Source organism: Bos indicus, chromosome 10 (genome assembly GCF_029378745.1).
Source record: "Bos indicus isolate NIAB-ARS_2022 breed Sahiwal x Tharparkar chromosome 10, NIAB-ARS_B.indTharparkar_mat_pri_1.0, whole genome shotgun sequence".
Taxonomy (NCBI): domain Eukaryota; kingdom Metazoa; phylum Chordata; class Mammalia; order Artiodactyla; family Bovidae; genus Bos; species Bos indicus.
In genome coordinates, this window is record NC_091769.1 from 8409094 (window position 1) to 8434337 (window position 25244).

General features: G+C 45.2%; 1 protein-coding gene across 5 annotated transcripts in view; it reads left to right on the forward strand.

Moving 5' to 3' along the window:
* Nucleotides 1-25244, forward strand: part of PDE8B (phosphodiesterase 8B) — a 293772-nt gene that overhangs the window by 64257 nt on the left and 204271 nt on the right. Inside the window, exon 1 of one of the 5 annotated variants that reach the window (XM_070796632.1) lies at nt 11295-11661. The exons of 3 other annotated variants lie outside the window; for them this stretch is intronic. In XM_070796632.1, coding sequence (XP_070652733.1) covers nt 11323-11661 — 339 coding nt within the window. In that variant the 5' untranslated portion in view covers nt 11295-11322. Of the gene's footprint in view, nt 1-11294; nt 11662-25244 lie in introns of those variants that run through there. One more of the 5 variants, XM_070796631.1, reaches the window with a different exon arrangement.

The window sequence follows — 25244 nt, forward strand, 5'->3', positions numbered from 1 at the left end:
CAGAGGAGCCTGGCGGGCTATAGTCCAGATGGTCACAAACAGTTGGACATGACTGAATGACTAATACACACATACACATATATTTAAATGCTCTGTGGATTTTTATAGCCTTTAAAAGCTTGTGTTCCTGTTTTTTTTTTTTTTTTTCCGGCTGTGCCACACAGCATGTGGGATCCTAGTTCCCCAATCACAGATCAAATCTATGTGCCCAGCATTGAAATGTGAAGTCTTAACCACTGGACTGCCAGGGAAGTCTCAATAACCTATAAAAGTTTGATGACTCCATACTCAAAACAAGAAAACTTCGCCATGCTAGATGGGAGTTGAGATTAGTGGTAAACAGACAGAAGATGTTGAAAGCTTTTATATCCGAAAGGAGAAGAGAAGCATAGATACATCATACACAGAGAAATTATGTACAGAGACAAAACATGTAAAGTATAACACAGAGTAAACTATCTCCTAAATAGTATCCATTGCTATTATTGCTTTTCAACCAGTTTTTCTGAAAGAAATTTTGCTTTATTGACTTCATACTATCTTCCTCTCCTATTCCTTAGGACACTGCTTTTCAGAATTTTATTGATTGTTCTAAAAGTTAGTGAATGTTTGTCTTCCTAGGCTTGAACAGTATGTATTAAGAAAAGGAAAATCAAGTCTTCTATTGGAAATCTACATAGCTCCGCTGGTGTGCATTTAAATGTAACGTTTACTTCTATAAGTCTCCCCTCTGCCACACGTGCCACACCACACTCTATGTCCCAGACAGGGTAAAGATTCTTGAGAACCGTTCTTAGAAGTCCCTGGCTTGGAGAGGCATCGTGAAACTCATAACCTCACAATTCTTATAAATTGCCAGATGAGAGCACTTTGTGCCTTGTGTTGTATAATGAAGCATTCAGGTTTTGCACAAGTTATATTATGCTTCAGCAAATGAAACATCACAGGTAAAGGGTTTTGGGGTTTCTTTCTCTTTTTTTTTGGTCATTGATATTGTTTTGTAATATTGTTATGTATAGCAGTGGTTTTCAAAGTATGCCCTGGCATCAGTAGCATCAACATCATTTGGGAACTAGTTCCAAATAAAAATTCTTGGGCCCTGCACTCTGTTTTAGGCAATTTTGATGTTTGACAGCTGCTGGTGCAGAGAACTCTGGAAAGGCTCCTATATCTGACTTAATTTATTATAAGCCATATCATATGAGGTATGAAGAAGTAATCAGTCATGCCCCCAGCTACTGTTGCCTAGGAGATGTTTAATGGTGCAACACGGGAAGTGCCATGCTGCTGAGCAAATGTCAAACTCTGAGAAGGAAGAGACTTTTTGCCAAAAGCCTTCTAGAATACCTCATTTCACAGCCCCAGCAGCCCAAGGGAGAGGATTAAGACATCAGAACCACAGAAGGTGCTAATGCAGGGCCCTCGGGCTGAGCTGCAGCCTTGAGGCACCTTTTGCTGGTTAAGAGGGAAAATCCCAGGGCTCAAAATCTGTTCTTGAAGCGGAACTATCAGAAGATCGACTTTAGCAATCTGGACATGAAGCAAGAAACTCGTATCGCTGTGTAGACTAGATTGTAGGGAAACCCAAAGAAGTCTTGGCAAAGAGACTGTTTCCTTAGCTGCACTGGGAAAGGAGGGTCATGCTTGTGCTAGCATGGAGGACCTAGAAGCTGACATATGGTGCCTTCTCACTGTGCATGCCTGCAGAGAGAGAGCGCAAACTCTCTGGTGTCTCTCCCTCTTCTTATAAGGGTACCAGTCCTACTGGATTAGGGCTCATCCTTATAACCACATTTAACCTTAATTACCTCCCTAACAGCTTTATCTCCAAACATGGTCACACTGGGGATAGGGCTTCAACATATGGATTTTTGGGGGGTGGGGGTGGGTGGGGCATAATTCAGTCCATAACAGTCCTTATCATCTCATCCCTGGATTGTTATAGCTCCTTACTCATCCTCATTCCCAATTTCCTTCACCAGTCCTTCTTGAATATGCAACCAGATTCATCTCAGTAAATTAGTACTCTTAATGAAAAAAAAACAAAAAACAAAAAACACAAACCTCAGTGATTCCCAATGACTAGAATTCCGCCAAACTCCGCAGTCTGGCATTTGGTTCCCTAGTAGGTACAAGCCTACCTTTTGAATTGCACCCCTTTTGAATAACCTACTTCATTGTTATCCATGCGCTCTGTGTGTATGCCCACCTCTAGGCCTTTGCTCACATTATTCCTCTGGAATGTCCTCTTTTCCACTTATTATTCAACATAGTTTTGGAAGTCCTAGTTACAGCAATCAGAAAAGAAAAAGAAAAGGAATCCAGATTTGAAAAGAAGAAGTAAAACTCTCACTGTTTGCAGATGACTTGATATTATACATAGAAAACCCTAATGATACTATCAGAAAATACTAGAGCTAATCAGTGAATTTAGCAAAGTCACAGGATACAACATCAATACATAGAAATCACTTGCGTTCCTATACACTAACAATGAAAAATCAGAGAAATTAAGGAATCAATTTCATTCACCATTGCAACAAAAAGAATAAAATGTCTAGAAATAAACCTACCTAAGGAGATGGACAGATATTCCATGTTCCTGAATTGGAAGAATCAATATTGTGAAAATGACTATACTACCAAATGCAATCTAGAGATTCAGTGTAATCCCTATCAAATTACCAATGGCATTTTTTACAGAACCAGAACAAAAAATTTCACAATTAATATGGAAACACAAAAGACCCCGAATAGCCAAAGCAATCTTGAGAAAGAAGAATGGAGCTGGAGGAATCAACCTTCTTAACTTCAGACTATACTACAAAGCTGCAGTCATCAAGACAGTATGGTACTGGCACAGAAACAGACATATAGACCAATGGATCAATAGAAAGCCCAGAAATAAACCCATGCACCTATGGGTATCTTATTTTTGACAAACGAGGCAAGAATATACAATGGGACAAAGACACTCTCTTCAATAAGTGGTGCTGGGAAAACTGGACAGCTACATGTAAGTGAAATTACAACATTTCAGCTTATTCAAATACTGCCCTTCTTCCAAGTGCCACACTCCTCAGTGACATCTTCTGCATCACTTCCACCCACAGTGATCTTTCTCTCTGGGCTTGGATTACTTTTCCAAAGTAAGTGTTAACACACATCTCTGAGTACGTGTCTGTACTTCTGATGTAACTGTCTGAGAGTGGGTACTGAGTGTTCCTTCTTTGTGTCCCTCTCGGGGCTGGCACAGTGGTGGGGGCTCAGTGTTCTTTTTTTTAAAAGTATTTATTTATTTTGATTGTGCTGGGTCTTCGTTGCTACGTGGACTTTTCTCCAGTTGCAGTGGGCAGGGGCTACTCTCTAGCGACAGTGGACAGGCTTCTCATTGCGATGGCTTCTCTTGTTGCCGAGCTCAGGCTCCAGGACACGCAGGCTTCAGTAGTCACCACACGTGTGTGCAGCAGTTGTGGCACATGGGCTTAAGTGCCTGGAGGCATGTGGGATCTTTCCAGAGCAGGGATCAGTGTGTCCCCTGCATTGGTAGGTGGATTCTTAACCACTGGACCACCAGGGAAGTCCCTCGGTGTTCTTACTATGTGGGTGAGTGGATGGGTAGATGCAAAGAACAATATTCCTTTGGTAAGGTTTTTCGAGACTCACATATAAGTGTTGACTCCTCTGAGAAAACGTCCATAGTCTCCCCCGTCTCTGTCACACCAGTGTGTCCTGAATCCCTGCACCAGCTTCATGGCTGCCAGAGAACTGTGCTGTTTGTTTTTCTCTCCAGCTCTATAGCACAGACTGCTTCTGTCTGTCCCCCCATGCCAAGTTAGCGTCTGATACATGGTAGCCCCTCAGTAAAGGTACGCTGAATGAAGGAATGACTTTAGCATCACAGGGTGTAATGGAATCTTTTGGAGTGTGGCAAAGTGTGTGTACCAGTGAGGAGGGCCTGCTTAGAAACCTGACCCCAACTTTTCTTTAAAAATAACCCAAGAAGCCTTGAGAAAATGCCACACTAATTTAGGAACAAACTAATTTGCTTTATATATTGTATATCTTAAATCAAATAGGAGTGAATTAATAATTTATAACCTGACTTAGAATACCCAAAACACTCAAAGTGCTATAGAAAAGTTTTCTTGAAGCCATGCAGTCTGCTATTTTTTTTTTTTTTTTAGAAAGCCAATATTTTATCATTTGGCAAACACTTATTTTCCAGGACAATGAATTTGTTTTCTAAATCTAGACTTTCACATGGGGAGTTGCCTTAAAGGTGGTAGGACCCACGTTGACTTCCACTACAAATAGGAGAATTTTCAGGGTTTTCCATTTTCTGTCTTCTTTCTTCCCCTTCCAATTGTAGCAGCCCCATGTTAGGAGACACTAAGTTGTCTCATCTACTCACTGTCTTCTAGATCCAGCCACGTGAATTCTGCCCCTGTGTCTTTCTTTGCTCATGCTATTCCCCTTGCTTGAAAAGTCCTTCTGGTTGAGGTCCAACTGACACGTCTCCTTCTCTAGCAAGCCTTCCCTAGTTGTCATAATCACTGAAGAGAATCGCCAGTACCACTCATTTTTGCTCTTATGCTTTGAATGTCAACTCATGTATTATGCTCTGTCACTTCCTGTGTGTAAGTCCCATCTCCCTGATTGTTCTAGAAGCCCCTTTGAGTAGGACTGTACCTTGTGTTTCATTTGTATATCCTTTTATGCCTGATTTTACTCCTGTGAGACGTATTTACCAGATTTCTGGAAATGAATGTTTCATCTTTCATAGTCTTAACTATTTGAATCCAGGAGAACTCTGAAAATGAGTAGAAAGAAGATTCTGGAGGCCCCTTTCCAGGCCTGATCCAGCTCCTCCCTGTGGTGTTCTTGTTAATAGGAAGATCGGATCACCTTTGATAACAGGGATTCAGAGCCCAGTGCTCAGTGGTTTCCATGCTGGATGATGTTAACCTAAAAAAGTCAAATGGTGGCTGAATCTCTTCCCGCATTTCTTTTTGCATATTCTACAACCAGCTTGGGAAAACTATCCTGTGGGCCAACTCTCCCAAATTTCATTTGGTGTGTGGTGAAAGGGCCAAGAAGTGATATACTCACAGTTGAACATACAACTTAAAACTTATTTTTACTCCCTTAAAAGAGCTGTAAAGCCACTTGGTAGGAATATTTCACCATGAGAATAGTTCTCATGTCTTTCTGATTCTCACTTTCTGGTCAGCTCTGTGCCTTTGTGTCTCTGTGCATCTGCTTTGTAAGTAGTTCCTTTGTAAATTAGAAAGAAATTTGTTTAAAAAAAAAGAAATTAATTTGTCTCCATCTATGTCTGATTCTTTTCCTTCTTTAATATTTTCCATCTTCTGCCTACTGTCTGAAAGAAAAAAAAATCACTGGAAGTCCATAAAGGAAAATATACTTAGCTAAAATATTTTTGGGGAGAGAATTGAGAAACAGTACATTCATTCGTTTACATTAGTTTTTTATTCAGTGAAATAGTTTTTAAAAAAAAGAAATCTGCCATGCTCCAGCTTCTTATCTGTATCACTTTACATTCACTTATGAACCTCAACAAATAGACATGCATTTTCCATAGTTGTGATCATCTACATATACTATATATAAATATTTAACCCATACATGTATAAATAGTGGTATTCTGACTGTTAGGATAGTTTGCTGAGCTATTCCTTAAGTGTTTGATATTCAGATCATCTCAATTTTTATTATCATAAACAGTGTAGCTACAAACATTGTGAATAAATTATTTTATTCTTCTGACTCTTCTGATGTATATATAATGCCAAAAGGAGGATTATGAGGTCAAACCATTCACTGACTTTAAAAATAAAAGGCATAGACCATAACCCTCTACTCAAGAAAAAACCCAACCCCCTTCTATTTTGAGGTTATATCAGTTAAGAGAAGAGAAAAACAGAAAAGGGAGAACTGAGAAAAAAATCATTCATTCAACAGATATTTCAACAGGCCCTGTGCCGGGCACTAGGCATTCCATCCATCAATGAATAAGAAGCCAAAAAATCTCTGCTCTCTCTAGTAGAGCCTCCAGTCTAGTGGGAGAAGATAGACAATAAATATAATAATAAATGTGCTAACTACATAATTAGTTGAAAAGTGATAAATGCTATGAAAAGAAGAAAAATAAACCAGGCGGAGTAGAATCAGGAGTGATGGGGGGACATGGAGGGGTGCAGGTTGTGATTTTAAATGAGTTATTGAGAAGACAGCATTTGAGCAGAGATTTAAGGAAAGTGAGGAAGTTAGCCCTGTTCTTTTTGATGAAGAGCATAGCAGGAAGGGCTCCTGGCTGATACTGTTAGTTCTCTTGGGAAAACAGCAAGGCGGTCATTGTGGCTGGAGCAGAGACTGAGCAGGCACAGAAAGGCAGGGCAGGGGCCACAGCAGGAGGATACTGCAGGCTCTTAGAAGGACTTCAGTTTGTTTTTTTTTTCTAATTATTTTGGCTGCGTTGAGTCTTCATTGCCACACGCTGGCTTTCTCCAGTTGTGGTAGGTGGGGGCTGCTCATTGCAATCGCTTGTCTTGTTGCAGAGAACCAGCTCTAGAGCGAGGGCTTAGTAGTTGTGGCGCACGGGCTGGGATCTTTCTGGGCCAGGTGGATTCTTAACCACTGGACCACCAGGGCAGTTCCAGGACTTCAGTTCTTACTGTAGTCCCCAAAGAAGGCTGTGGAAAGGCTACCCTGGACCCACCTTCTTTGAAAGGGCAAGTGTGGGACTTGCCCTTGACCCCTGACTCCAGGTCTCTGGGGTGGGATCCGGAAGCTGTTGTGTTTCTGACAGATTCCTCAGGGTGATTCTGATGTGCAGGGAGGTTGAAGACCACTTTCAGCTCAAAAATTCCACTATTCTAAATTAAAAACAATTTAATAAAAGAAAGCAGAAATTTCATTGCATTCCCAAAGGTTGGTGATTTAGAGATGTTGGAGATGATGCAGGAAAGGGAGGCCCCGAGGTTAAGTGACTTGCCTGAGGTTACACAGCTGTAAGAGGCAGCCCAGCTTCCACGTTTGCCCTTCTCTCTCTGAGATCAAGGAACCTTCCACTGTGCCCGGCTACCTAATAAACTGTATCATTTCACTTATCAGGTGGTTAGATTGCCAATAAGCTCCACCATTAAGAATATAGTTTGAATTCCGAGCTCTGCAAGGTTGATTGGTTGATGAAATATTTGATTATCTAAAAATTAATCCAAAACTCCTATTGTTTTAACCTTTATGAAGAGTCACTCCAAATGTATCAGTCATATTCTTTTCTCCTTTAGAGGAATTCTAGAAGAGTTATACCAATCTCGACTGGGAAGGGACCTTAATTGTTCAGAGTCTTGCAGTGCTTCTGGGTCATAATTCTGAAACCAGCTCTATTTGGTACGAGTATAAAACATACAAGCTGACCTTGGACATTTCTGAGTTTTTGAAGAAATTTCTGATTTGGTTTGCTTTTTGATTTCTTTCTTGGACATTGGCTGTAGCTAAATTTTTTAACTTAATTCAATTTTTAAAATAATGTTGGTTTTTCTGGCCTTATTCTGTAACTTGAGCCTAAATTTTATCTGCAGTGTCTGAACTTGTAGACTTTGCTGTGATCCTGGAATGTGTTGAAATTGTGACATGGGAATTGGTCCAGAAATCACTTACAGGAGCAAGAACTCGGGCCTCAGAGCTTAGCTGGGGCACGATTTCAGTTAAACCATTCCTCCACTCGCACATTTCTGCATGTTTCAGTGACCAGATTTGTGCCAGCGATGGGGGAAGGTTACACATTCCCACTGAGAACACTTGGTGGAGATTATCAGGATACTTTATTTTTTTCCTTTCACTAAGCCAGAATTGGCAGCGGAAGCTGGGTCTGAGGAAGATTGTGTCTAAAACTATTGGCTGTTCTGGGAATGGAAGGAGGAATTTATACCTCGTGCACTCCCCCGTTCTCTCTTCTGTCCCTGCAGGAGACTTGCATTTAGGGAAAGGCATGGGTCCCCTTATGAAATGGTCAGTTAAGGTACTGAAGCAGCCCAGTCTGTTCAGTAGCCACCTTGAGCTTATTTACTCTCTCAAAACTTCATCTTTTTCTTTTTTTCTTCTATTTTTTCCTTCTTCTTCTTCTTTTTTTCTTTCCGCCTAAATTTTCTTCTGGGTGACTTGTCCCTTCATGACTCAGCTCCTAATGTTCTCCACCAGAAGATTGGTTGTAACTTCTGTTTTATCATAGCCTTCTTCCTCTCAAAGCCTCAGTGAGTGGCTGGCCCATTTCTCTTCTCTGGGAGGTTTCATCATAGTAACCACATTCCTACAGAAAACTGAAAAAGTAGACACAGGGCATGAGAATTAGCATGGCTCAAAGTGTCCAAAAAGGTTGACCTTGATTAGTAGCTCCATGAAGGATGATGACTGAAATGGATGTATGTAAGAGAATCAAAAAGAAGCTTTAGGAGTGGTTATCTCCTGACTTAACATTGCGTCAGGACTGGTATGGAGACTAGCGCTTTTGTAACTTAACTCTGATGATGTTTTCCCAGATTCTGAATGGTCCCTTGGAAGTAGAACAGTTGGCAGCCATCAGGCTTAGACCTGATCAAATGAATGACTGTCCCTGCATCTCAGTGGTGACCATTTAATGTGGCACTCTTATAGTCATGGATAGGGACAGGAAGCATGGAAGGGCAGTGTGGTGGAAGCAGTGGTGCCAGGAAAGGACTTACTCCTCAAGCCGGGGGAGTGCTGGCAGCAGGGAGCCCTCTGCTCAGCTGTCAGTCTTACAAGGGAATTGCCTCAGCTGAAGAGAGTCACCTGGCCCAGGACCACCCACGTGGCCTACAAGTAACTGCTGACCTATGTGAGGGTATAAAGGTGTATCCTCCTAGACCCAGTTCAGGACAATGCTGAAGCATCATCCAGCTTCAGAATTTTCCCTGCAGGGGTGCCTGTGGCTTTGAGTGAGGCTGTATCCTAACTCAGTTTCTCCCTCTGCTCAACTTCCATCTCCCTTCCCTGCTTCCTTTTCTCCCTCCTTTCCTTCCAGATGTTGATTCCAAGAGTATGCGCTCATCAGCCTTGCGCCTGCAAAATATCATTTCAGAATCTGCTTTGGGAGGAGCCCAACCTGCACAGGAGTTTTATGAGCAATTTGCCTGTCCATTCAAAAATGTAGCACAGACTTTTTTTCATGTCATCAAAAATTTTTTAGAGACTGAAAGTTGGGAAGAGAAAGCTGAGAAGAGAAACAAAAGACTTAGATTAGGTTAGTTAGACTAGGTTGCTGCTGCTGCTAAGTCACTTCAGTTGTGTCCGACTCTGCGATCCCATAGATGGCAGCCTACCAGGCTCCCCCGTCCCTGGGATTCTCCAGGCAAGAACACTGGAGTGGGTTACCATTTCCTTCTCCAATGCATGAAAGTGAAAAGTGAAAGTGAAGTCGCTCAGCCGTGTCCGACCCTCAGCAACCCCATGGACTGCAGCCTCCAGGCTCCTCCATTCATGGGATTTTCCAGGCAAGAGTACTGGAGTGGGGTGCCATTGCCTTCTCCTAGGTTAGTTCTTTCTCCTCTGTATATCTGAATTTGAGATGTGGGGTGACACCTTGCTTCTCTGTGAAGGTTAGAAGCTGTCATTTGAAGTCTTGACCCAGTCATCCCCAAATTTGATGTGATGGGGAGAGGAAGAGAGGGAAGAACCAAAGAAATTATTTCAAGCTGGATTCTTCTTTGTGCTTTGCATTAGGACTCTATGTTCTTGCTTTTGCATTTGACCTTATACACTTTCTTGGACCATCCATTTCTCTTCTGTGATGCTGTGGCAGCAGACTGGAATTACTCAAAGAATAAGCGAATAAATGGGCAGTGGTGCTTGGTAGCTCCAACCCAGACTGCACATCCGGGAGGATAAGCAGGCTTCGTCTGAAAGTATTCTTGCACCCCTCCAAGGAAATTGTGCACGCCTCTCCAAGGGGACTGAGGGGAGGCAGTTTTGACTGCCCAGCCTGGTGTGAGGCAGAGCAGTGGACAATCCGGGTGGGGGTGGGGTGGGGCCTGGATGGAGGAGAAGCCACTGTGAAGATGTAGTGACACCCAAGGAAGAGGTGAAAACTTTGGAGGAGAAAGCCCAGTACCACGCGAACAGCATTTTCAGTTCTTTCTTTGGGTCTTAGAGGAATTTGTGCATTCAAGGGCTTGGTCCTCACCTGGTCTCTGGTTCCTTGGCGTGACCTCCGATGATGGGTGGACATCATCTGTCTACTCTACCCTTTTGAAGACTGGGTCGCTATCCAACTCAGCCTGCAGTGTACATGGGGAAGCGAGGGACTACAGAGGTATGAAGCCTCTCCTTAATGATCTGAGTCGACTGGGAGGCGAGCAAGTTAGATGAGTGGGCACAGGCTGGAGGGTCCCTACGGGGCGTCATGATGTTTGGCTCAGAGATGTTACAATGTGTTCCTGAAAGGCCAGGGGTATTACTGGGGTTGCTCCCCAGGCTACACTACCCTTTGGGGCCGGCCCGGGGTTTGTGCCGCGAGGGGAAGAGAGGCTAGGGCACTGGGGGTGCAGCCCCCGGGACGGGTACAGGAGGAACGAGGCCTCTGCACCGCGGAGGGAGGGGAGGGCGCCGGGGCGTGGTGACCGCCGCCGCACCCTGGGGCCCGGGGGGAGGCGGGGCGTGCGGGGTGCCGAGCCGGGCAGCGAGCGCGCTGTGTCCTGCCCGCGAGAGTGCGGGCAGCGGCGGGCGGGGCCGAGGGGCGCAGCAGCGCCCCATCGGCGGCGACTGCGAAGCGGGGGAGCCGCGGAGAAAGGCGGGCGGGAGGGAAGGAGGGAGGGACCGAGGGAGGGAGGTACGCGGAGTGAAAGTCGGGAAAGAGGTGCGGGCGGTGCTGGGGCCCCGGGGCCGCGGAAGCCCGGCGTTGTCGAGCTGGGCGGCGGCGCGGGTCGAGCGGAGCCGAGGGCGGAGGGGCGGGCGGAGGCGTGGGGAGCGCGTTTGGGGCGCCGCGGCGGAGAGGGTGGCGGCCGCCGGTGCGCGCGGGGCGCTGTGTGTGCGCGCTCGCCCGCTCGAGGAGGAAAATGGCCCAGAAGGGAAAGTTGGGGTGACGCGCGCAGCCCCGGCAGGCTCGGCGGGGTGCCCCGCGGTGAGCCCGACGGAGCGGCGGCCAGACCGGCCGGGGGGCGCACGGTCGGGGCGCCGCCGCCGCCGCCGAGGCGCCCGCCCCCTCACTGCAGGTGGCCGCCGCGGCGCCGGGGCCGGGCGGCCGGGGGCGCGGGCGGGCGCGCGGGGGAGCCCGGCCGAGGGATGGGCTGCGCCCCCAGCATCCACGTCTCGCAGAGCGGCGTGATCTACTGCCGGGACTCGGACGAGTCCAACTCGCCCCGCCAGACCACCGGCGTGTCGCAGGGCCCCGCGGGCCCCCTGCACGGCCTCTTCGTCCAGACCGACGCCGCCGACGCCATCCCCCAGAGCCGCGCGTCCGGGTCCCCAGGCGCCGCCCGCGCCCGCAGGGCCCGCGGGGAGCTGGGCAGCGGCAGCAGCGCGGGCTCCGCGGGCCCCGCGGCGACCACCTGCAGGGGCCGGAGGCGCCACTGCTGCAGCAGCGCGGAGGCCGAGACCCAGACCAGCTACACCAGCGTCAAGGTAAACGCCGGGCGCCCGCGCGCGCTGCCGGGGGGGCCGCCCGCCGCGTCCCGCGGGCAGGGGTCTCCGGCTGAGTTTAGTGGCCTGGTTGGTTTGGGGAGATGGTCACTAAGGAGGAGTTTACTTTTCATTCGGGAGGTGGGTGATGAGGGCCCCGGAAATGGGCGCGTTAAAGACCCTTGGAGGAGTCCTGAGAGCCGGTTTGTGGGGGGGGGTGGGGGGTGGAGAAGGGAAGCAGGTGGGCTGGCCTGGTTCTCACCGAGAAGGAGAAGGCTGGACTGGGTCAGCTCTGGAGGAGGGGTGGGCATCGTTTGGAGCGTTCGGAGACGAGTTCCACTGAATGAAATCCGAGCTCTGGGCTGGATTTGCGTGGCTGGGAGGTGAATGGCGCAGACTCGGTGCCACGGTACTACAGTGCCCTCGTGTTCAGATTTTTACCTGGAGACACCGGCCAGGTTGCATGGAGTCTCAGCCACAGGGGCCGAGTGTGGGGATTTGTGAATGGATGAGAGGGTTTCTGTTCTCTGGAGGGATGGAGGAAGGGAATGGAGGAGGAGGACCCGAGTGGAACCTGTTGTTTACGACTTCTTTGGGTTGGCTGCGTGTCTGGAACATAATTGAAAGAACCTGGCAGGGAGTTTGGAGGGTCGGCTGCGCTGCCGTGAGGGCAACTGATTTTCCAATGCAGTGCAGCTGCCTGAAGATGAAGATTCATTCTGCACATTCATCTTATCTTTCAGGAGAGCGAAATTTTGAGCCACTGGAAAACATTAAGTGATTAAAGCAGTCACTACATATTTCTTAGTGCCAGAAGAAAAATGATTTTTTTTTTTTTTAACCAGTGCCCTCCTGTGTGTTCTCAAAATACTATTAAATCCAAGAGGTTTTCCTTTGTGTAAATCTGGCCACTGGGCCTTTTATCCTTATAGCAAACAGAAGGATGGTGGCATATCCTACAGTACAGAGGGAGGGAAATGTGTCTCTCTGACTGTTAATGTAAGAGAATCAACAGCTTTTACATGGTCAGTAGATTACCAGGAATTGTGTCACTGATTAAAGGCACCATTATATCTTTACTACTTGAAAAGTTATTCAACGATTGGCCTAGTGTGAGGAGGCTCCTAGTCTTCATTGGATAAAGTCAGCTCTCAGTGGATGGGTGAAGAGAAGATGATGTGTGCTGACTTCCATGACATGGAAGAGCAAACGCTTCTTTTCATGAGCTTGCTTTAATAGCATCTGATTTTGTAACATAAAGCTTAACTGATGTTTGTTTATAAGTTAGAGAGTTTCTCTGGTAATAATCATGTAATAGAGTATTATAATATAATCATCATTATAATACAAACACTATTTATTGAACACCTACTATATACCAGGTAGACGTTTTCTAGCTTTTGAATGTTAACTGTTTACTGATAGAATATCCAAGAACTAGAGACCTGGATCCATGACAGTGCTACCTACTAATTGAACATTTGTTATAAAGGAGCATGCTGAACACTAAGGTTTTTTTTTTTTCCCCCACACTGGTTCACATAAAGTTATCATTAGAAGTAATTTCAGGGGATGAAAATGTTTTATTTAGTGAAGTAATTAAATTGGAATGTTGCCAATAATGACTGTCCTTTTGCCTTCTTGTTGAAAAGGAAATCTTTTGACATGAAGCAGTAGTTCAGAACGATGACAACTGATGAACTCTAGATACTCTTTTTGGTTTGCTTAAGAGGATTTTTCGCCTTTCAGAGTAGCAAGAATCCCAATTTAGTACCTGGCAACTTCAGTTACTCCATGTTTGTTCAGTAGAAGAAAGAATAATGAATGAACTCATTCTCTATGTTTTAGTACTTCTCTCAAGAGGCTACTTAGAGACCAACTGAAATAAAAACTGGAGGGGAAATGAGTCCCAATTATTAGCAGTTAGTATGAACTTGTATATATATCATTGCTACTTGGCTGAAGTGTTAAAAGACTTGACCTGGATAGGAATTTAACTTACTTTGCTTTGTCAACCAGATTTCCAAACAAGAGCTTATTTCATTCCAACCCATTGCTGCAGATGTTGGACAAAACTGCTGGTTCAGTTTAGTCAACACTAATTTGCATGTGTAGAACTCAGAAACTACAGATTTGATATTACATGTGAGAACAGAATGATTATTTATATGTATCACATAGAATTACTGTTACAGAATTGGTTTAAAATATATAATACTATCCTTTTAGGATGTGTGACTTGGTGTTATGGTATCTTTTTCAATTTTTACCTGTTACATGTTCTTTTGTAGATGAGGTAATTTTATAAAGACATAACTTTCTTTTTAGAAGAATTCTTCCACCTTAGGAGTTTGAGATAATTACTAGTCATGCCCCCTGCCCCCCACCGCACTCACCCCTCCCTTTTCCAAAATGCTCAGGTGGAAAGGTAAAGTGCCATTTGGTCTTGTTTACAGTGGTGGTAGGGTTGTAACAGGTTTTGTTTTTTTTTTTTTTAATTTGCTCTTTGTACATCAATTATAAACCATATCTTCATTATCTCCTTGGTCTCTGGTATTCTCCAGAGTGCAGAAATGCATGCTTGATCTCTCTCTTTTCTAGCAAGAATTCATCTCATTAGGCTTTTAGAATGATGAAGCATTATGATGTCAAACATGATGTCGACAGGAACCTTCCTGAATACCTAATTTACAAAAAATGATGAGCATTAATAATTCATGTGCACTACAGTGATATCATGTGGGTTTCCAATTCTGGTAAGAAGTTAGATTTGTCTTCCAATTGCTGTAAAAAATGCAGCTTCCTAGCAATTTGTCTCCCTCTTGTTTGCCTTTTTAAAAATCATGCTCCAACAGGAGAATCCTGCAGAATGCTCACTGCTGAGACTGTACCAGTTTTGCAATTCTTGTTCAGAAATCCTCAGAGGAGATGGTGGAACCTCTCCCTGGGAAGATCTGGGGATTCTTACAAGTTTTCTTTTCCTCATCCCAGCTGTTGTGCCTGGGGAGGATCCAGGATTAGGCAGCCAGTTGTAGAAGAGAGTCTTGACTGACAGTTCAGTCAACTTGCAGTCATCTCTTGTGAGGCAAACTATTTTGTGGATCAGACACAGGAGGTTCTTAGTATCCAAGTGATTTTGTTCTAGTAGGCAGCCTTGCCAATTCCCGCGTCGTCCCCCATTCATTGTGCTCAGTCATTCATTCAGGCGGTATTTGTATCAGGTTCTGCTGTACTGTGGATTCAGGGAATATCCATGAAGCCTGGTAAGCAAAACCTAATGAGGATGGTCAGTCTATTGCAAAAGGGTGTGCCTAAGCCAGTGATTCATTACTTTTGTATTATCTGTGTTCCATGGCTTTCCAAATCAGTGAGGATAATCCCAAGTTGACTATCTATAAAGGGAAAATAGATAATTTTCTGACCTTATGGTAAATAATGAGTGAGATTTTATTTCAGTTCAGTTCAGTCACTCAGTCGTGTCTGACTCTTTGCGACCCCATGAATTGCAGCACGCCAGGCCTCCCTGTCCATCACCAACTCCCAGAGTTCACTCAAACTCACTTCCATTGAGTTGGTGATGCCATCCAGCCATCTCATCCTCTGTTGTCCCCTTCTCCTCCTACCCCCAATCCCTCCCAGCATCAGAGTCTTTTCCAATGAGTCAACTCTTTGCATGAGGTGGCCAAAGTACTGGAGTTTCGGCTTTAGCATCATTCCCTCCAAAGAACACCCAGGACTGATCTCCTTTAGAATGGACTGGTTGGATCTCCCTGCAGTCCCAGGGACTCTCAAGAGTCTTCTCCAACACCACAGTTCAAAAGCATCAATTCTTCGGCCCTCAGCTTTCTTCACAGTCCAACTCTCACCCCGCCTTTAAATGGAAGGATAGAGCTATTTAGGGGGGGGGGGAAGACTTTTGTTAAGTCAGTAGTCTCAAGCTTTAGAGTACATCAGAATCACCTGGAAGGCTTGTTGAACTACTGACTGTTGGGTTCCACTCCCAGAGTTTCTGATTTAGGAGATCCTGGGTGGGGCCCAAGAGTTTGGATTTCTAACAAGCTTCTAGGAGATACTAGTTTTACTATCTAGGGACCACAATTTGGGAACTACTGTTTTTAAATGAATTAAATTGTCTGTGGGTCAGAAATTGAATTAGGTGTGGCCACCTCAAGTACAGTGTATGGTTCCAGACTGTGTGTATTCGCAGTACTAGTCACTGCCCTGCCTTCATCTCGGTGGTGGTTGAGTCGATAAGTTGTGTCTGACTCTTGCGAGTCCATGGACTGTAGCCCACCAGACTCCTCTATCCATGGAATTTTCCAGGCAAGAATACTGGAGTGGGTTGCCATTTCCTTCTCCAGGGGATTTTCTAGATCTAAGGATCGAACCCCCATCTCCTGCATCGCAGGCAGATTCTTTACCAGTGAGCCAACAGGGAAGCTGCCCCACCTTCGTCTTAGTTTACTTTCGTGATATGGGCCGTCTGTCATCTCTACCCGTGAAGCCAGGCTCTGAGCCTCCAGATGCGGCTGGGAAGTCTGTAGGTGGTGAGAGGGCTGGACCATGTGTAGCCCATTCTGGTTTCCTGAGGTGCAGACTCCCCTAGGATCCACTGGGGTGTGCAGGTCCTGGTGTCTTGCTTTGTCGTCTCGGTGATTCACATGCCTCTGCTCTGCTGGGGCTGCATCCTGCACGATGGGAAATTGTAAGGCAAAGGAGTAACTTAAAATGGGCTGACGTCGGCTCTTGGAGTCCTTTTCACTGTGCTGTGTGTGTTTAGGTTTAGGAATTCCCTAGTTTATTTTCTGCCGTAGCTCATTTCATCACAATTTAGTGCCCCCTCCCTTTGTTCCAACACATGAACTATAGTCATTGAGAAAATTTCCCTGGTTTTCACTGCTTCCTTCAGTAGTTACACTCATTTTTAAGATCTATCAGATATAAACTAGTCCTTGCTCTTTTTACAATGGCATCATTTCTCCTGTTAAAACTGGATGGCTGCATAGATCAAAGAGCATGCCTTCTTTTCAATAGAGGTGCAATATTAATACTTCTAATACAAAGCAAAAACAGCCTTTATTTCAAGCAGTATTTATTCAGAATATTTGCTAGCTATGTTTCCTTGGTCGTGTGTGTGTGTGTGCGTGTGTGTGTGCGTGTGCGTGCGCATGCGCGCCCACTTAATCATGTCCAGCTCTTTGCAACTCCGTGGATTATAGCTGGCCAGACTTCTCTGTCCATGGAATTCTCCAGGCAAGAATACGGGAGTGGGTTGTCCTTTCCTCCTCCAGGGGATCTTCCCGAGCCAGGGATCGAACCAGAATCTTTTGGGTCGGCAGGAGGATTCTTTTACCACTGAGTCCCCTGGGAAGCCCTATTTCCTTGGTTAATTCATCATGAAAAAGTTTAATGCCTTTTCTATACTTCAGTTTTCATATCTTCAAAATAAAAACAATATATGATCTGTCTACTTGTAAAGACTTTGTGACTTAAAAAGAGTAAACTTGAAAGCACTTTGTAGAATGCTTTTAAGGGTGGAGTCCTACCATTAATGCTGCCGCTGAGGCCAGTGATGGTGAAGACAATGAGGACCATCCATGGGTTCTTCTGTAACATCTTTTCCATGAAGTTTTATGTAATATTGAAATAACTTACCTGATAAACTAAAATTAGCTAAGTAGATCTAATAAGGAAAAAGATATATCCCTGAAAAAAAAAAAAAAGACCTGTCAGGTAATGCTCCCTTTGGACTTTGGTAAATCTGTCCTTAAATCAGAAAGTAAGAGAGCAAACTGCTCCTTTTCAGAGGTGATGCTTTTCTGCTGAATCCCACCCTGGTGGACACGAGGCAGGACGTGGGCTGCCGCAGAGCAGGATGTGCTGGTGAGAGCTGGGCAGCTCCTGCGGGACCAGGTTATGATGGGTGAAGGCTAGGAATCAGAATGGGAGGGAGGTGGGAAGAGTCCTGTAGCACCAGGGAAGAGAGAGTTTAGGGTCTGGGAAACCAGCAGGGTTGGGGGAGGAGCAGCTTCTTCAGAGCCGAGGGGGCAAGTAAAGTCTAAAATCCAGGGGCTCAGAAAGCGAACAGGCTGTTGAACTGGGTTGAGTCTTCTGGTTGGGGGAAAAAGGGAGATGCTGGTGAGCAGTCAAAGGCTGCAAGAAAACCCTGTACCTAAGTGAGGCAAGACCAACCAACCAGCCCTTCCTCAGACCTGAGCAGATGGTGTCTGGACAGGAAACAGGTTGTGTGTCCACAAAAGTGTAAGGAAATAATGTAATGAAGGGACTATTCAGGTGTGTTGGCAAAATGAAAGGAAATTAGCAAATGATGAAGAAGCATCCTAAGACTAGAAAAAGAGTGCACTGTTACCACCGAGAAGAAGTGCAGAAGAGGGTGGTTATGGGGACCTGAGAAACCAACCCTATAGGGTAGGGCAGCCCCCGAAAGCTGTGGCCTTGGAGAAGAATGCAGTGACTGGAGGCCTGTGGCTGGGCTGGGGGACCTCCAGGAATAAATACCTGTAAATACCCCTGTCGTCCTCCCTTTCATTGATCTCCAGCTTGGTACCATCTTTGTCCAAACACATTTGGAAACCAGAGGGCAAGGAAGTCCATTGATCGAGGTTTTCCAGAACAAGGGAGAATATATCCTGACCGTATCCCAGAAGGCCTTCTATAACCAGTTTAAAAGATGTCCAACGCCATTGGAGATACCCTGGGAAGTTCAAATCGAGATGGGTAATTTTGATAATTGTTTAAAATAATGGCATTTTTAAATGGTCACTTAGTGTATTGTGTATTTCTCTTGTTGGATGATTAATAATATTAAAGTATATCCACTGATCTTGTGTGCAGACTTCTAAGATACTGCTGAAAACATCTCTTCATCTTCAGTCCACTCCCCACCCTGACTCTGCTTAGACATTCTCTTAGCTCAGGGGTGGGGTGGGGGCTGCTCTAACAAAATGCCATACACAGAGTGGCTTAAAGAACAGACATTTCTGTTTTATTTATTTTGACAGCACTTTGTGGCTTGGGGGAGCTTAGTTCCCCAACCAGGGATCGTACCTGGGTCCGCATCAGTGAAATAAACAGCAGACATTTCTTTCTTCCCATTCTGGAGGCTGGGAAGGCCAAGGTCAAGGTGCTTTGTGAGAGCACTTTGCCTGGCTTCCGAATCTCCTTGTGTCACATGGCTGAGAGCAAGCAAACTGTGGTCTCTCTCCTTCCTCTTAGAAGGATGCTAATCCTGTCATGGGGATCCCACCCTCATGATGTCATCTAAACCCAATTACCTCCAAATATCATCAGGGTTAGGGCTGCAACATAGGAATTGGGGGGGGAGCATTCAGAAGTTCCACCCATAACAGGCATGTTTCTGTCATTTCCTCTGTTCCTTGCCCACTGACCCCTCTCCCCATGATCTCAGAGGTTGGGGGTGGGGTGAATGCAGTCTAAGCAAGAAGTTCCCTAAGTAAAAACCAAGCTTAGCCAAATTTACTCTATTTTTACTCGGTTTATTGCTCTCTATACCTTCTTTCCACAGTCTCAAAACATTAATAAGTGAGTTTATAATGTGTTTTTAAGCTTATATTTTCACTCAAGAATATGCATATTTAAAACATGCAAAAATATTTCAGGTGTTACCACATGGGACTCTGCTCAGTGTTGTTAGATGGCAGCCTGGATGGGAGGGGAGTTTGGGGGGAGTGGATACATGTCTGTGTGTGGCTTAGTCCCTTCACTGTCCACCTGAAACTCTCATTGTTAATTGGCTATACCCCATATAAAATAAAAAAAAAAATTTTTTTTAAGAATAAATGTTACCCTACTATATGTATATAGATAATCCACAAGGACCTACTGTATAGCACAGGGAACTATACTCAATATTCTTTAATAACCTATATGGAAAATGAATCTGAAATATAATGGATACACATACACACACACACATATATATAACTGAATCACTGCTGTACACCTGAAACTAACACACTAGTGTAAATCAGCTATACTCCAATATAAAGCAAAAATTAAAAGTGTAAAAACATAGGTGTTACCAATATCTTACAGTGAAAGTCTGGGTAGCTATTATGTTTTAATGGAAAACACCACTTTTTAGTAAGTTGCAATATAGGTTGGTTTAGATTTGGTTGCTGCTCCTTTCCCCCTGGTTTCTCTCTTCTCCCACTGGCAGATAAAAGCCAGTTTTTACTCAGGATTTTGCTGCTTCATTCTTTGCCATCAACTTTTTCAGCTCCTCCTCTGTGCCTCCTCAGGCAGAATCGTTTAGGGGCCTGTGACTGATTTCATAAGCATCAGGAGATGACTTTGCTCTTGGATCATCCATCACTGGAAGAAAGCATGTCACGGTTGGGTCTTGTTTCCAAGGTGATTCCAGTTTCCTTGTGTGGTTTGTACATTTTGCAACAAGGTGTGTAGAATAGATCTGGTAACATGAGCTATTAAATCTTGCTATTTGCAGAGAACTTTATATATCGATACATTGTTTTACCCATCTATATAAAAGCACTATGAGCTACAAATTACCCTTCTTATTTTACAAAGGAGGAAGACAGGGCTGCAAGAGTCACAAGGCATCCTTCTAGATGAGGGCTGAAATTTAAATAGGAGATGTCCGAATCCAACTCCGAAGTTCTTAACCACTGCTTCGTTGCCTCTCACACAGGCCGGAAGGCCCAAGCATGGCTAGTGCTGGAACTGCAGTTTAGAACAGAGTGGCGTGGTGGTGAGGCTGCTGCTGCTGCTGCCGCCAAGTCACTTCAGTTGTGTCCGACTCTGTGCGACCCCATAGACGGCGGCCCACCAGGCTCTCCCGTCCCTGGGATTCTCCAGGCAAGAACACTGGAGTGCAGGGAAGAGCAATCAGAGGGCCTAGTGGATGAGATTTTTCCTGTTACAGACCCACTGTCACTCCCTGTATTAGCTCAAACTAGAGCATTGCTTTGAAATGAGTGGAGAATGTAAAATGCATACAAAATTGGAGACGCTTTGGCAGAACATATTACCCATGTTACTTGGCACTTTGTAAATATTGTACAAATACTAGCTGCTAATAACCTCATGGTTGCTCTGATTTCTGTTTTGGTAATTAAGATAAAATTTTGTTGATTTAGATTTAGATATTGTTGAAATACATTTTCTATTGGAAAATGTATCCCACTTTCAAATCGATTGATTTGACCAATGTAGGTGACTAACTGGACTTACATACAGACGTGTTACCCTGAGACTTCCTAGGTGGCTCAGTGGTAAAGAACCCACCTGCCAATGCAGGAGACACAGGAGACATGGGTTTGATCCCTGGCTGGGGAAGACCCCCTGGAGGAGGGCATGGCAACCCATGCCAGTATTCTTGCCTGGAGAATCCCATCGACAGAAGAGCCTGGTGGGCTGCAGTCCATGGGGTGCCAAAGAGTCAGACAAGACTGAGTCCTGAGCACTGTGTTACCCTGAAGCTTTGGAAACCGCTGGGTGTGGTCTCTGTCGATTGGATTTCCAAAGGAGATGACAGAGTAGAATCTTGACAGTGAAAGGCCCAAGCTGGCATTTGGGTTCCTTGACTGTTGGACCTGCATAACCCTTCTGCCTTTGAAGGGCTGTGGTGTTATGTTGAGGTGGTTTCATATGAAATTCTTGTTTGGTATCACCTGAAGTTTTGGTCTATAATTGAGCTTAAAGCCAGTTGGCAAAAGCTCTGTTGGTTTTTGTGTTGCAACATTTCTGTATGATGTAGCTGTCAGATGTACTATATTGTTGGAACTGTGATGCACTGTTGCCTCCTAGAGGGGAAGGTATAATGGTTAGCTACAGGGATTCAGTTGCCTGTGTGAGTCATAAAAAGGAGGGAAGACCCCCAATTTTGGAAACTTTTATAGGAAGACTTTTTAGTAACATATCACGCAGGTTAACATGGATAAAAAAAAGTGCCATTTTCTGACGTCAGAACCACAAATAACATTAAAGATCTGAACCTGAAAGGTGATGACTTCAGGGTAGATGGGGCTTTTGTCCTCCTCAGAGTTCCTGCTGAGGAAGCGTCAAGGGCACTCACCAAATGGAGAGGAAGGTACCGGTTTATGAAGGCTGGTAAGGACCCAAGCAATGTGGCGCTGGTGGTAAAGAAGCCACCTGCCAGTGCAGGAGACATAAGAGATGCTGGTTTGATCCCTGGATTAGGAAGGTCCTCTGGAGGAGGAAATGGCAACCCACTCCAGAATTCTTGCCTGGAGAATCCCACGGACAGAGGAGCCTGGAGGGCTATAGCCCATAGGGTCGCACAGAGTCAGACATGACTGAAGTGACTGAAGTACCCACATGGTGACCTAACAGCTTAGATCTCACCTACAAGTGGTCTTTGGGTCATCTGAGGCATTTCCATTTTCAGCTTAAGAAACTGATGGAAAGTCTAGAAGCTGGGTGACTGTGAACAAAGCAAAAGGCGTTCCCTTGGGTGTTGTTTCAGTAGCATCTGTAGTGTTGTGAACTGAGCCGGAGCTAGAAGTTTCTTTTTTCCCCACAGTCTGATACAGACTCTGGCTACAACATTTCCTTTCCAGAGTTCTCTAGAGAGAGGGATAGCCAAGACGGTGATGGCCAGATGGAGAACAGAGCAGGGGATCTGTTGTGTTCCTGTGGTCAGCCTCTCTGCCCATGCTGTCAGCCACACGTGGAACCCAGGTGAGCTGCCACCTGGATGAGAGCCCAGCACCTCTGCCTGCAGAGGTCAGGCCCGCTAGGGGAGTGAGGCATCAGGACTTTCTGTCTCTGATCTTGGAGATTTCCTCTTCACCCTTTTGGGAGGAGTGTGCTCCTCACCCCTCACCTCCCAGAGACCTGGCTGGGAGGAATGAGGCAAGCAAATTCTCTCCTGCCGGTTGTTGGTGGAGATTTTCAAGAAGGGAGAAAGAAGAGCACATGACTAAAATCAGTTTTGTGTGTCAAAGATGAGAACATTGAAACTGAAAAAAGAATCAGGAAATGCTTTGAATTAATGTAAAAGGGGGGTTTCCCAGATGGCTCAGTGGTAAAGAATTCGCCTGCAATGCAGGAGACACAGATTTGATCCCTGGATCTGGAAGATCCCCTGGAGGATGGCAGTCCACTCCAGTATTCTTGCCTGGAGAATCCCATGGACAGAGGAGCCCAGTGGGCTACCGTCCACAGGGTTGCAAAGAGTTGGCCGCGACTGAGGGACTAAACAAAAACAACGATGTAAACGGTGACCCTCTTATATGCAGATTATATGACAAACATACTTTTAGGAAAGGGTTTTCATATAGAAACAATGTTATATGTGGCATTTAGGTTTCTAGGTTAGCCCCAAAAAAGGAATTGGCCCATTGTGTGGCTGGAATATATTTACAGTGTCGTGAAAGAAACATACAGTTGAATTAGAACTAGCGTTTCATTTGTATGCGTGTCCTTCGGGAGAAGTGGGTTTAATGAGAAGGTGGTGAAGCAGCTGAGGAAGAGCCTGTGAGCTCCCCTTGGGGAATCGTTTCCTAAGTGACCTATGGGGTTCTGAGGAGGTGAGGGGCTCAGGCGGTGTTTCGCCCCGAGTTGGGAGGGAGAGAGCTGGGGTGCAGGACTCTCCGGGGGCTTGGCCAGGACCCACTGCTACGGACCCAGAGCTACTGCCACTGCTCTCTTCACTGTGCTGTTTCACCTCCAGAGGCACGCAAGTGTCTCATTTCTCTTAAGCACTTATTTTCTACTTTATACAAATATTTCAGTCTGTATCTTTAAAATCCAAGAATTCTTTGTTTCAAAAAATCGTAAAACCTTATATATATACCAAAAGGTTTAATAACTACTCTTAGTTCCAGCTGCTATAACAAAAATACCCTAGACTGGGTGGCTTATGGACTTGCCCTCACAGTTCAGGGTTCCAGAGGTCGGAAGTCCAAGGTCAGGGGCCTGCAGATTCTGTGTCTGGTGAGGAACTGCTTCCTGGTTCATAGACAGTCATTTCATCGTGTCCTCACATGGAGGGTGGAGTGAAGGAGTTCCCTGGGGTCACTTTTATAGGGACACTAATCCCATTTGTGAGGGATCTATGCTTATAATCTAAGCCCTTCCCAGTGCTCCTACCTCCTAATGTCACATGGGAGTTAGGATTTCAACATATGTATTAGGGAGGGGCACAAACACTCAGTCAACAGCAGCTACTTAGTATCAATCACATTTTCTAATTGTCTTCTTGTATTTTACGGTTTGTTTTGGTTTCCATACAATGTCTACTCATTGCAATTGGTTGGTATGTCTCTTAGTTCAGTTCAGTTCAGTTGCTCAGTTGTGTCCGACTCTTTGTGACCCCATGAACTGCAGCACGCCAGGCCTCCCTGTCCATCACTAACTCCTGGAGTTCACTGAGACTTACATCCATCGAGTCAGTGATGCCATCCAGCCATCTCATCCTCTGTCGTCCCCTTTTCCTCCTGCCCCCAATCCCTCCCAGCATCAGAGTCTTTTCCAATGAGTCAACTCTTCGCATGAGGTGGCCAAAGTAATGGAGTTTCAGCTTTAGCATCATTCCTTCCAAAGAAATCCCAGGACTGATCTCCTTTAGGATGGACTGGTTGGATCTCCTTGCAGTCCAAGGGACTCTCCAGAGTCTCCTCCAACACCACAGTTCAAAAGCATCAATTCTTCGGCACTCAGCTTTCTTCACAGTCCAACTCTCACATCCATACGTGACCACAGGAAAAACCATAGCCTTGACTAGACAGACCTTTGTTGGCAAAGTAATGTCTCTGCTTTTTAATATGCTATCTAGGTTGGTCATAACTTTCCTTCCAAGGAGTAGGCATCTTTTAATTTCATGGCTGCAATCACCATCTGCAGTGATTTTGGAGCCCCCAAAAATAAAGTCTGACACTGTTTCCACTGTTTCCCTATCTATTTCCCATGAAGTGATGGGACCAGATGCCATGATCTTAGTTTTCTGAATGTTGAACTTTAAGCCAACTTTTTCACTCTCCTCTTTCACTTTCATCAAGAGGTTTTTTAGTTCTTCTTCACTTTCTGCCATAAGGGTGGTGTCATCTGCATAGGTTATTGATATTTCTTCCAGCAATCTTGATTCCAGCTTGTGCTTCTTCCAGCCCAGTGTTTCTCATGATGTACTCTGCATAGAAGTTAAATAAGCAGGGTGACAATATACAGCCTTGACGTACTCCTTGTCCTATTTGGAACCAGTCTGTTGTTCCATGTCCAGTTCGAACTGTTGCTTCCTGACCTGCATATAGGTTTCTCAAGAAGCAGGTCAGGTGGTCTGGTATTCCCATCTCTTTCAAAATTTTCCACAGTTTTTTGTGATCCACACAGTCAAAGGCTTTGGCATAGTCAATAATGCAGAAATAGATGTTTTTCTGGAACTCTCTTGCTTTTTTGATGATCCAGCAGATGTTGGCAATTTGATGTCTGGTTCCTCTGCCTTTTCTAAAACCAGCTTGAACATCTGGAAGTTCACGGTTCACATATTGCTGAAGCCTGGCTCTTAAGTCTCCCTTAATGTATAGGTTCCGCATCCTCCTCCTCTCTTTCTCCTCTTGCAGTTA